We start from the raw sequence: 12,066 nt of genomic DNA, 5'->3' as shown, positions 1-12,066 counted from the left end.
ATGAGCATATGGTTATAGTCCATGAGCATATGGTTATAGTCCATGAGCATATGGGTATAGTCCATGAGCATATGGGTATAAGCACATGAGGATCCAAGTCAAGGTCCCGCAAGGTTTCAAAGAAAGTAAAGAAATGATACAGCCATCACTTTGTTAAAACACAGGACAGAGTGTCAGTGACCAATCTACTCTCATTTCACTGTCAGAATATGTGTAGAGATTGGACCCGTACATTTTACTGCGCTCTTTTTGCTAGATACAGTCCAACAACAACAACAAAATCCTGCAACATATGGACGGCTGTAGCTCAGGAGGTAGAGCGGGTCGTCCACTAATCGCTTTGGATAAAAGAGGTCGGTGGTTCGATTCCCCGCTCCTCCAGTCTGCATGTCGAAGTGTCCTTGAGCAAGACACTGAACCTCAAATTGCTCCTGATGGTGTGCCAGCACCCTGCGTGGTAACCTGCCGCTATCGGTGTGTGAATGGGTGAATGTACCTACTGACTGAAAAGCGCTTTGGATAAAAGCGCTATATAAATGCAGGCCATTTACCATTTACCATTATAATGACTGTAATGGGACTGTCACATCAGCAGGTCAAATGGGCTTCACACAGAGTACACAGACAATGTATATTAGGGGTGTCAAAATTTATCGTTTAATCGATCCATCGCGATGTGGATGTGTCGCGATGTATCGAATCGGAGACATATAATCGCTGAATCATTTATGTTTAAATGTATGTTGACATTCAGATATTAAAGCACTTTCTAAGTAAACAAGGCCAGGTCGAAACCTGGCATAGCCCCGGTGCATGGTATCGTCACGCATTTTTTCCAAAGGTGGGTTGTATCATTTTAGATAGTTATTGTCATGCTAATGCCTGTGCAAGTGGTCATTTTTCTGATCAGTTTGTTTTTAAGTACTTATTTGACATATAAAAAGGGATGATTGACAGCTGTGGCAGCCAGTCTCAAGCCATCATCTACAGCAGACCTGGGCAAAAGGCGGCCCGCGAGCGCCCCCTGTGTGGCCCGCGCTGGAATTGCTAAAAAATTTTTTTTTTTTTTTTTACAGTGCACCTGAATGCAACATGCAAGGTACCCGCTGAATAAGTGTCCAAATGTTCATGTCATTCTGGTCAATACTCCACTTCTGTTATAACATTTCAGTCTGGTAAGGAATATCTTTCAATAATCTTTATGACTAAAACGCTAAAAGTAATCTCATGTGTAAGAAATGACTGTTCTACATTGAAGTAAAAATGGAAATAATTAACTTGTTGGTTTTGGATTTATTTAGCTTCAAGAGTGCATTTTTGTTCGTGTGACCCTCAACACAGGCTTTGAGAATCCCGGGCCACTTACTGATACTTATGCTTAAATTAACACACTCACTCTGGTTTATTTAAAGAAAAACATTTTGGCTAGTGGAAATTCTAATTGGCTGGTAACTTTAAAATATAGCAGCCATATTGGCAGGTGGTCAAAAAAGTTAATGACATAGGAGTGAGTGAGAAAAGGATCAAATATTGGTGTTTAAGACTGAACTGAACTGACAACAATCACAACTGTTAATTTAAAATGAGGTATTCCTCTAAACCTGACTTCAAATGCCCCCAAAAAAATTTGCGCCGGTGCCGTTCCGCCCCCAACGCTCAGCAAAATCTGGCGCTCTGGTAGCGAGGACATTTTTTTGTGGTCCTCTCTATCATCAAAGTTCCTGGGTTACGGCATGACAATATTTGTTCGGCCCTCAGCAACAATCTGGGTTTCTCATGTGGCCCCCCATGAAAAATAATTGCCCACCCCTGATCTACAGGCTACAGGCTCTTCACCTTATAGATCTGTTTTAGATAGAGAAGACACTGCTTGGTAAAACAAAAGGAAGACACTGCTTGATCTGTCTACCAGACTGTATATCGATGGACCGCAATAAAAAGGACATTGTTTGGAGAAAGCTGCGCGAAGTTGGTTGGGGACTTAAGTAAGTTCAGAAAATAATGTGTTTTATTAGTTACTCCAGCTACGTTATCGTTTATTTTAACAGAAATGGTTTTAATGGAAGCAGACTAGCATTAACCGCTTGTCTGTTTTGCCGGTTTTTGTCGGCTTCATATTACTCTAACCCAGGGGCACTCAATTAAAATTCAAAGAGGTCCAGTTAGAGAAAATGTCCTCAAGCAAAGGTCCGGACCATTGTAACGTAGCTTACGCTATGATTTCAGTGCCATTGAACTCAATGATTGAAGTAGCCTAATGGTACAATGTCTGTATGTAGTCAACAACTGACTGTTAAATCTAAATAAACATCAATAATGCTTATTTACAGTTTTCATATTTAACTGGATTAATTATACATAACTACCCTACTATAATAAATAAATGATCTTTTCTCATTTCAAGTAAAATTATGCATTTAAAAATAACATACAACAGAGTGCTTTGGAAAAATGTGCATCTTAAAATGAAGTGCTTTAATTTAAGATAAATAAGTTTCCCCTTTTCTTCACTCCATTTCACATTTAACACTCTCAGCCAACAAACAACCTTTTCTCTTGAGAGAAGTGAGCTCCCTATCTATCTATCTATCTATCTATCTATCTATCTATCTGTCTATCTGTCTGTCTGTCTGTCTGTCTGTCTGTCTGTCTGTCTGTCTGTCTGACGATCAACCTCGCATGCCGTTGCGTTGGGCAGTGAGTGTGCCCTGGTGTGTGTGTGTGTGTGTGTGTGTGTGTGTGTGTGTGTGTGTGTGTGTGTGTGTGTGTGTGTGTGTGTGTGTGTGCGTGTGTGTGTGTGCTCATGTGTGGCGCTTCCATAGACAGGTCAGGATCGCACCGCACTTCACACGAGACATACTGGTTTTGATCTGCCCGTAAGAACAATGAATGGACATGTAAGAGTGGTTTCTTTTGAGCACACCATGTGAAATTACTATCTCTCGCCTCGCGTCACCTCCCCTCCGTCCGTGTGCTCTCGCAGCACCACTCGAAGCAACAGAGAGAAACGATTCGCTTATTTGATTGGCCGAGTAGCATCACGTGTGATGATTTACAGCGCATTCATTGGTCTGTGAGCTTCCTGGCAGATAAACCAGGAGTACCGTAAATACTGTAAAAGCACGTGCCGGTTAAAATAGAAACGCTCCGTGAAAATGTAAGTTATCAATGATTTGTAGGTTATAGGGCTCGGTCCGGATAGGACGGCGTCTCGGTCCGGATGCGGACCGGAGTCCGGACTTTGAGGATCGCCGCTCTAACCTAACAACCGATAACGATAGCTGGAATAACACAATAATAGACACATATTTTCAGAACTTACCAGGTTTTCCAACTACCTGCATATGCCAGGAAATGTGTTTTATAATGTTAACTCCCGGGTCTAACCATAACATGGGGCCTACACAAGTGTACACAACAACCAGCCAATAGCTAATCGCTAACGCGTTAGCGTTAGCTTACAGACACTGGAGGTTTTATTTTTGGTAGGGAAGTGCTTTGACTGTGGGGATGTTCGTTCAATCTTCACAAGCTCCTCTCTTAGCTGGATATACAGAGAAGAGACCAGGCAGGCTGGCTAACATTGTGTAAAACAGAAGGAACACACTGCTTTATCTGTCTACCAGACTGTATATCGATGGACCGCGTTAGCTAGCTAATTAGCCATGTTAGCTGCCTCAGTAGGTAACGTTAGCCTATAGAGAGTATTTATCTGACGTTTATGTTAGCTACTCCTCAAACCTGCGGGTGGAAATGGTTTATGCGATGCGATGTATGTTGAAGCAAGACAACGTTTTAATGTACCTTGAATTTGACAAATTACGACGGGTCGTGCTCACGCAGATCTAAGCCCTGGCCATCCTAGGCTCAACGCGAGACTCATCAGTCATTCGGATTAGTCTTGCGTTGAGGCTATGGCCATCTGTATTTTTACAAACGCCGAAATATTCCCATACAGCCAACGTTTTTAGATGGGGGAAAGTTCAGGGGGGTCCTTGCGTTCTCCTGCTTTATCACACACACGGTTGTAAACACACAGGGACAGCTCCTCACAGCTCCTCTCTACTGTGCGTCTGGCATGCAGCAAGGGGGAGGGGCCGCATAAGCTGCATTGTGCAAAGCGACCTGGGCATGTTGTTTTGGGGAAACAGCTGATACCGTGAGGAAGGTATGATGGCAAATCTTAGTGGGGCAGCGGCGCCCTCTAGTGGCCGGCCGCCATTTAGTCGCCTAAAAAGGTGCATAATAGTCTTGGCGACATGCGGGAATGTAAGGCCCCTGGTGCATTACCAGCACCGGGGCCAAAAAGGGAGTTGATATTTATCTGACTATTAATTGATGAAAAAGTAGCAATGTGCAGTAAGTAATAATATAGAAAATTGAGGATGTGATACTTGGAGTTGCAATACTTTGAGCTGTATCGAGATGCATCGTGGAATCAAATTGAAGACAGATGAATCGTAATCAAATGGAATCGTGAGGCCAGTGAAGATTCACAGCCCTAATGTATATAGACTAAATTCCAATTCAATTTAAACTGAATTAATGGTAGTAAACTTCTTCAATCTCCAGCTGGTTTATCCTGCCATCCATCCATCCATATTCTGCACACACTAACTGCACAGTGCAGCATTAAAGGCTATATTTGGAAATGTTATACCTGGCTTTAATTCCTGAATCTTTTTTCTGGTTGCGGATCGGTTTTATGTGTATGAAAAAGGGCTGGGCGGACACGTGGTATAACGGGTTGAAACAAACAAACAAACAAACAAGGAAAACTGACCCCTGCAGTTAACCAGATTAAATTATGTTACGGTTAGTGGCTCTCTCTAGTGCTGGCACAGCACCAAAATAAAGTGTGGAAATATGTCTGGTTTACCTAAACTACATTAGTGGGAGGCAGTTTAATTGATAAGCGTGTGGCAATACATTGAATTGAGCTAAACACATGCACTGTCGTCCTGTAAAAGAGATGTGTTTTTTAGTGTATCTCATTTTTATCTCATGTTTCTCATCAGAAATCATCAGTTAAATGTAAGCACAGGTGGGTATACCTGCTGGGCATTGCTGCCTGACGCACCTCCGATGGTGCAGACGAACATAATAATAACATTTATTATATTATGATTTGTTATATTAACAAAGATTATATTATGATTTTACCAATTGCATTTTAATTTCATATAAGCGACATCTCAGGGATGCAAAGTCATGGATAGTGAAAAAGGTGACAGATACCAGGGCAGACACAAAATCATTCACTTAAGTGCACTATTTTGGGATGGAAAAAGGTGACAGTTACCTAAAAAGGTGACTAGTTTGCATCCCTGAATGCTGCTTGGTTATCTGTCAAATAGGCAAAGTCACCAGCCACAAACAAGATTTTCTGGCATTTGGCTGATTGCTTAAGTTAATTCCCATGCAGACATTGTTTGCACAAGTGTCAACATCGCTTTAAATCCAATGTCACCTTTCCAGATAACCTGGCAATCGATGTAATGAGGCTGATGATTATTAGGTTAACAACTTGTCTATTTTTCCATCCTAAATTGTTACCAGTCCGGAAGAATGATACAGAACTACCAAACCAATGCCAGCTTCAACAGAATATTTCAAGAGTAACCGCACACCACACACCATCTAAATCCAGCACCACTCACGTGAGGGTCAACGGCTTCACTGATCGCTGTCAATAATAGACTGGACATAATGTATCGATAAAATTAACGTTAGTGATGCCACTTTAATCTATTTCATTACTACGCATTTAACTAACGTTAGGTTATCTGGAAGTGACAACGTTAACCCTTATTGTAAAAAGTATCCCACCAACTTGACGCTAGGTGTTACAAGGAAGGACCACACAAAACAGATAGGCTAGATGGGTGTCTGGCCATGTCATATTCGTTTCACACAACTGACATGAACAAGGTCAACAAAAGCCACCACCAGAACCAAAACTATTTAACGTTAGCCTGGGGTCGACAAGAGAGAATGAGAGCGATAATAATAACAACAACGGGCTAACGTTGGCTAGCCTTGGTTCTGTTCTGTTAGCTTCCACTCAGAGCAGGAGCAGTGTGCTAACTAGCTTGATATCGTCGCGAGCAAACGCACGTAAAAAGAAACACATAAAAACAAGCAGATCCGATCGAATAAAAGTCCATAACGTAATGTAACAGCAGAAATCAAACTCTAACAGACACCAGAGTTGTGTTCTACCAGCTAGCAAACAACAAGCTAGGTGGCTAAGTAACTAACGTTACCTTTTCTTTTCGGGGACAATTTCTGTGTCCATTTCAGGACGTAAGAACCGGTGTCGAGTCTCTCTATCGGTATCAAGCTGTCTCCCGACCCGTCGAGGACGAACAAAAATCCCCCTTTGCACTGATATCGATCCGTAAATCCGTTAGTGGGGTTACATAAGAGTCGATAGTGTGTGTATTTCGGTAAGAGATCGAGCCTTCCTCTGCGAAAAATATGGCAATATTCCCTTGAAAGACGCAAGACAGTGCCACGCTGGAGAGATGTTACAATGTTGCATCGTAGATCACAAGCTCCTCCTCCCACTGCCTTCACGGACACGCGCAGGCAGCAGTCACATGCTTTTTCGTCGGGGACGCCCTCAAGAAGAACGAACCCACGCAAATGAGGCAAATAAATAGCTTTTCCCATAATATCTGCATTGATGAATTGTTAAACTTCATAATTATTTCATTTACAGGAAGTTAATATAGCAGAATGACTTTTCTGCTAATATTTCTCTGAAATCTCAGATTTGGGTTCAAGGGACTAATAAATGGACTAATAAATGGGAGGGTAACACTTTACAATAATGAGAAACTAACTTTTAGTTAATTAAAAGTTAATGATTAGCTAATGGCCTTTAATCATTAGTTATTAATTAATTAATGATTAGTTAAAGTCAGTTCTGAATATAGTAGTTAATCATTAGTTAACCATTAGTTAGTTAATGATTAGTTGTCAGTTCCTTAGTAGAGTAATTACTCATTAGTTAATGGTTAGTTAATGGTCAGTTGTGTGAGTATAGTAATTAATCATTACTTAATTATTACCTGTCCATTAGTTACTCTTGTTGTGTACCCTATTGTAAAGTGATGCATCATACTCAGTAGTTTATGAGTACTGAATCATCTGATCATCTGAATCAACTGGACTGCACTTCGTGCAGGCGATTTATGATTGATTTATTCAAGTGTCATGCATTCATGCACTCCAGGTGCCCAACCCCCATGGGTTTACAAGACACATAGCCTACATTCAATAAAACATCACATCATAGACTAATGCTTCTGTTGATTAACAGCATACTCCCACATACAGATCATACTGTATGTACAGGTTTTTGCATACTGTATTATTTACCGATCAGTGGCTGCAGTTTGGGGGAATCATAATTTAGCAGCGGTAAAGGCGTTTTTAGACTTCATTCTGCCCACTGTGTTGAGCCTTTCCGAAGGTCAGGTCAGTGATGGAATTGCAGTGTTTCCGATCAAAGGATTACCATCTGTCACTGCGTATACTGTACTGTACAGACATTTGTATTTGACTAAAATTCCTAAATAATGATTTATTTCATTGTTAGCAGAGCAATGGTGTAAAGGTTAAGCCATCACTGGAATCATGGTCATGAAAATGGTCTTGCCTTGGTCTGGTCTGGTCTCAGTCTCGCTCCCCCTCGCAGTGGTGTAGTCTAGGCCAGTGGTTCTCACATCTTTTCACATGAAGGACCCCTAAACTGACAAAAATGAGACCACGGACCCCCATTTGATAGGATTTTGTCCTATGGTCCCCCATATGATAATAAGATTGATGCTTTTAGATGTTTTATTACAGAAAGGGTATAAAACCCATGACCAAAATTCTCATTGTGTTACTTATGAATGGAATTATAGCAAAAATAAAGTACCCCCTTTTGGCTGGGGACCCCCTGGAACCCCCTTAAGGACCCCTTTGAGAACCACTGGTCTAGGCTATTATTGGAATGGCTATACTGTAAGTTTCCGCTTGGAGTGACATTTGTTTTGTGGGGGGGTGCTGGGGCTATGAGGGGGTTCCAGGGGGTCCCCATTTATTATTTAATTTGCAAAAAGTTAACACAATAGAGAATGCAGAAGAATGACTGTTTTGATCATAGATTCACATTATCTCTCTAGCTACCTTAAAAATTCTCAGATTTGAGAGGGAAAATATCAAATGGGGTCTGTTGCCCTGATGTGAACTAAATTAGGGGTCCTTGATATAAAAAGTGTTGGGAATCATTGGCCTAGGCCAACCTCAATCTTGAGCTCTCTCTTTAAATAATGGCATATAGGCCTAAATAAATGAAGTAGCCTATGAATACACAAACCTCAACATGTGTATCCTCGTTTACTTTTGTGGCAATTCAATAACAGACCACACAGATGCAATTTGATTTGAAGCAAGTGATAATTAAAAAATGTGTTGCATGTAAAGCCTGTATCAGTGCAGATGGATTCATCAACAGTGAAGACCCTGGTATAAGTTGATCATTTAATATTTGTGCTTCTGTGGTGAACATCGGGCTGTTACGAAGTTAAAGTTCTGTCACAAATCTGTATTGATACGTATCCTTGCACATTTTTAAGTGGGTATACTTAAATCCTGGAGCTTTCCTAGTGGGTATACCCACAATATACCTGCGTATCACATAGACCAGTGGTTCTCACATTTTTTCACATGAAGGAACCCTAAACTGACAAAAATGAGACCACGGACCCCCATTTGATAGGACTTTGTCCCACGGTCCCCCATGATAAGATTGATGCTTTTAGATGTTTTATTACAGAAAGTGTATAAAAGCCATGACCAAAATAGTCATTGTGTTACTTATGAATGGAAATATAGCGAAAATACATTACCCCCATTTTGGCCGGGGACCCCATTTGAGAACCACTGACATAGACTACACCACTGCCCCCTCGGTCTTGGTCTTGACTCGGTCTCGGTTTAGGTGGTCTCGACCCAACACCATATTTATATACCGGTAAATGTGCAGTGATGTTTGTATAATAGGTTATCACAGCTTCACGTTTATTACAGAATTGGTGTTTATTGTGTACTATTGGTGATATGTGCCTATACTTTTTAGAGATTTTTTTTTTGAAATTCTTAACTTACACTTACTTTATCAAACGCTAGTGATGTGACATAACCTAGTTAAACCTAAACATGCAGCTCTCGTTTTGTAAGCTTAACTATCATACAAATGTTTCTCAAAAAAGCTTTTCTGGTTCGGTGTGTGTTCCTCCCATTCCAGATAGGCCACATTCTTCACCACATCTAAAGTTAATGTGTAACTGTGGTGTGGTGTACTAATCAGTATAAAGAGGTTTTTGAAGCACTGCAAAGATGGGCCATTTCTGACCCTGCAAACTATTAATCGGTATGTGTGAGCATATGGGAGAGCGAGTTTCCAATCCACCCGTGTTGAGTGTTTTGGTAATTCTCCTGTACTGATTTGGAGAAGCCAGGCCAGTCAGGCTCCTCATCTCTTACCGCAACCAGGCCAGTCAGGCTCCTCCTCTCTTACCACAGGGGGACGTGTGGAATCATGCTCATGCTTGCCTGTGCTTCAGCTCTAGTTTGGGGAAAGATAATTCTTCACTACCTGTCCCTGTATTTCTTTTTTCTCCCACAATTCTGTATTCTCCTACTCTGGACCTGTGGCTTCACATGTGTATGTAAGAATGAATTGAGATCAATCTTTAGTGTTTGGACCGGGAAAGCTCTGGCTGACACTTCCCACAAATGCTGCCTGGCTGGCACAACACCACATTGTGACTGGACTGAGTGGACTCTGGACGGAGTCCACAGAGTGAATTGAGTAGGAAAAGCTAGTCATTCTGTATATCCAGGCTGCTGTCTTTTAAGCTTGTATTCTAGTGTGCATGTCACAATCATTGCAGCCAATTATCCTAGACAGGGCTGGAGTCATGATCTAACTCAGCAACTACAGTCTGACTCTGGGGGACTAAATGTGTAATGATTTACAAAAGTGCGTGAAGAAGGCTTTGGGTTTGCAAAGCAATGAAGCTCAATTACAATTATTTTCCATTGATGGCAAAAAAAGAAAAAAATCAACAAGCGAAAAGACTTGACATTTCTGGAGGTAAATGTTTATAGATGGTGTCAGTGTGGAGATGTCAATCTTTTTGGTTTTCTGTTACTCCTTCTGGGGTATCAATCAAACAAGGACAGCAGGGCCAAACACTGATTGAATCAAGCAGTGCAGACACTGCTGGCAGCCATCAGTAAAGTCTCTGTAATGACAGTTGAGACAAGGCTCATAAGTCTATCTTGTCATTCAGACGCTGCCCGAGGAAGGCTGCCAGACACACACTGAGTGGTAAACAAATAAAAAGTCAAGTCATTTCACCCAATGTCCTATTCTTGCATTGTGCACAGCCAGCGACCTTGTTAAGGAAAGCTTAAAGCAGATTAGCAGGCTGTTGTAAAGCCCCTTAAGATCAATGCACCTCTAAATCCTGAGTGAAACGGATGTTTAATCAGAGACTAAAAAGCTATCAAGGCAGGATGAGAGCACCTTTGGGCTAGTATTGGCCTCCATTAGCTCAAATGGAGTTTTTGGTCAACAGAATTTCTCAATCTAAATAGCTGTCCTTAAGATACAAATGCATATGGTACGCTACTGTATCTTTCTAGTGTTAGGTGTGATTTTGAGTCATCACACTATATAGCCCAGGGATGCAAACTCATGGATATTGAAAAAGGTACAGATAGCAGGGCAGACATAAAATCACGCAGATTTTTTTTTCCTTCTTCCTTTGGTCGCATCAAAGGATGGTGACACAGTTTTCAGATTCAGAACAAACACCACTGTCGTGTTTTAACCACGTATTCTGCAGTGCAAGTCTTCTGCAGGGGAGCAGAGCTGAGGAGATAAGCAGATGTGATGCAGAGGCTGAAGACTTCCTCCTTAACAGGAAGCGTCTACCAGTCTACCTTCTGTCAGGTCACTCGTCCCGTCTGGGCACGGGCAGCATGAGATTCCCCCTCAAGGCAAGATCGTCTTTGTTGGCGTTTTGTTTTCTGTCTCCTTTCTCATGTCTTCCTGTTGCCATTAAAGGCGACAGTCATGACGCTGTGTGGTTTCCTGTTTACTCTCTACTGGTTTGTGATGATAAAATCGGTTGATTCCCCAGTCTCTTCCTAATTGACATTTCCCTGTTCAAGTAAGAGGGCAGCTGAAATATTCAATAACCTTGTTAGTTTTACAGGTTTGAAAACTCCTCTCTTGCTCAGCTGGCAACGCCCAACCTGTCTGCCGACAAACCTGGAACTTGAGATACTAACTGTGACTGTTGTTGATCTTGATAACCTTTTCAGACAGACTCATTTACTGTAGACTTGACAATGGATTATTTTGCTCTCCTGTTTATGGCATTTGCCATTAACCTGTGTCATACAGGACTCTCCTGACACAAGTGCCAGTGTCGAGGCATCTGCATGGTGAAATCCCCAAATGTTCAGAATGTCACAATCAGTATGAATCCCGGCAGTGCTTTCACCTTAGATGAAATACTGTATCATCTGCTTGACGTTTGGTTGCTCCATTTACATGGACGGGACATTAGTCATAGAGAATGTGCCAACTTGATAAAGGCTGTTTGGTGAACTCCTACACATCAAATGCCATCTGAAATTGACCCAGATAAACCTTATCCCTTTGATTCAACATTTCATCATTCACAAAAAAACAAAAAACAAAACGCTAGATTGTTACTTTTTAGAATAAGTCCTGCTCCTTTCCATATAACACTTTGTTTGAAAGAGGGAATAAAGGCTGATTCTCATTCAGTCAGTGTGTGTGTGTGTTTGACTCTTTCCCCCCTGCAGTAGAGTCACATCACTATATTCATATGCTCAGTCAGTCCTTCCAGGCTTTTAGCATGCAGCTCAACTGTTCTGGGAATCTCTGGCAGAGTTGTTTAAAATAAGAATTGATTCATGTGATTCTCTTCTTCTGTGCTAGAGCAGAAATAGATCAAACAGACTTTACCC

The 12,066-nt window shown here is 41.4% G+C and overlaps 1 protein-coding gene across 1 annotated transcript in view; it reads right to left on the bottom strand.

Annotated features, from left to right (window-relative positions):
* hif1aa (hypoxia inducible factor 1 subunit alpha a) overlaps positions 1-6,524 on the bottom strand; it is a 57,573-nt gene extending 51,049 nt beyond the window's left edge. Inside the window, exon 1 of the mRNA XM_083633610.1 lies at positions 6,267-6,524. Within this exon, the coding sequence (XP_083489736.1) occupies positions 6,267-6,298 (32 nt within the window). The 5' untranslated portion in view covers positions 6,299-6,524. The remainder of the gene's footprint in view (positions 1-6,266) is intronic.
* Between the last annotated feature and the right edge of the window lie 5,542 nt (positions 6,525-12,066).

The sequence above is a fragment of the Poromitra crassiceps genome, assembly GCF_964638095.1.
Source record: "Poromitra crassiceps genome assembly, chromosome: 3".
NCBI lineage: Eukaryota > Metazoa > Chordata > Actinopteri > Beryciformes > Melamphaidae > Poromitra > Poromitra crassiceps.
This window is presented reverse-complemented; position numbering and strand designations above follow the sequence as displayed.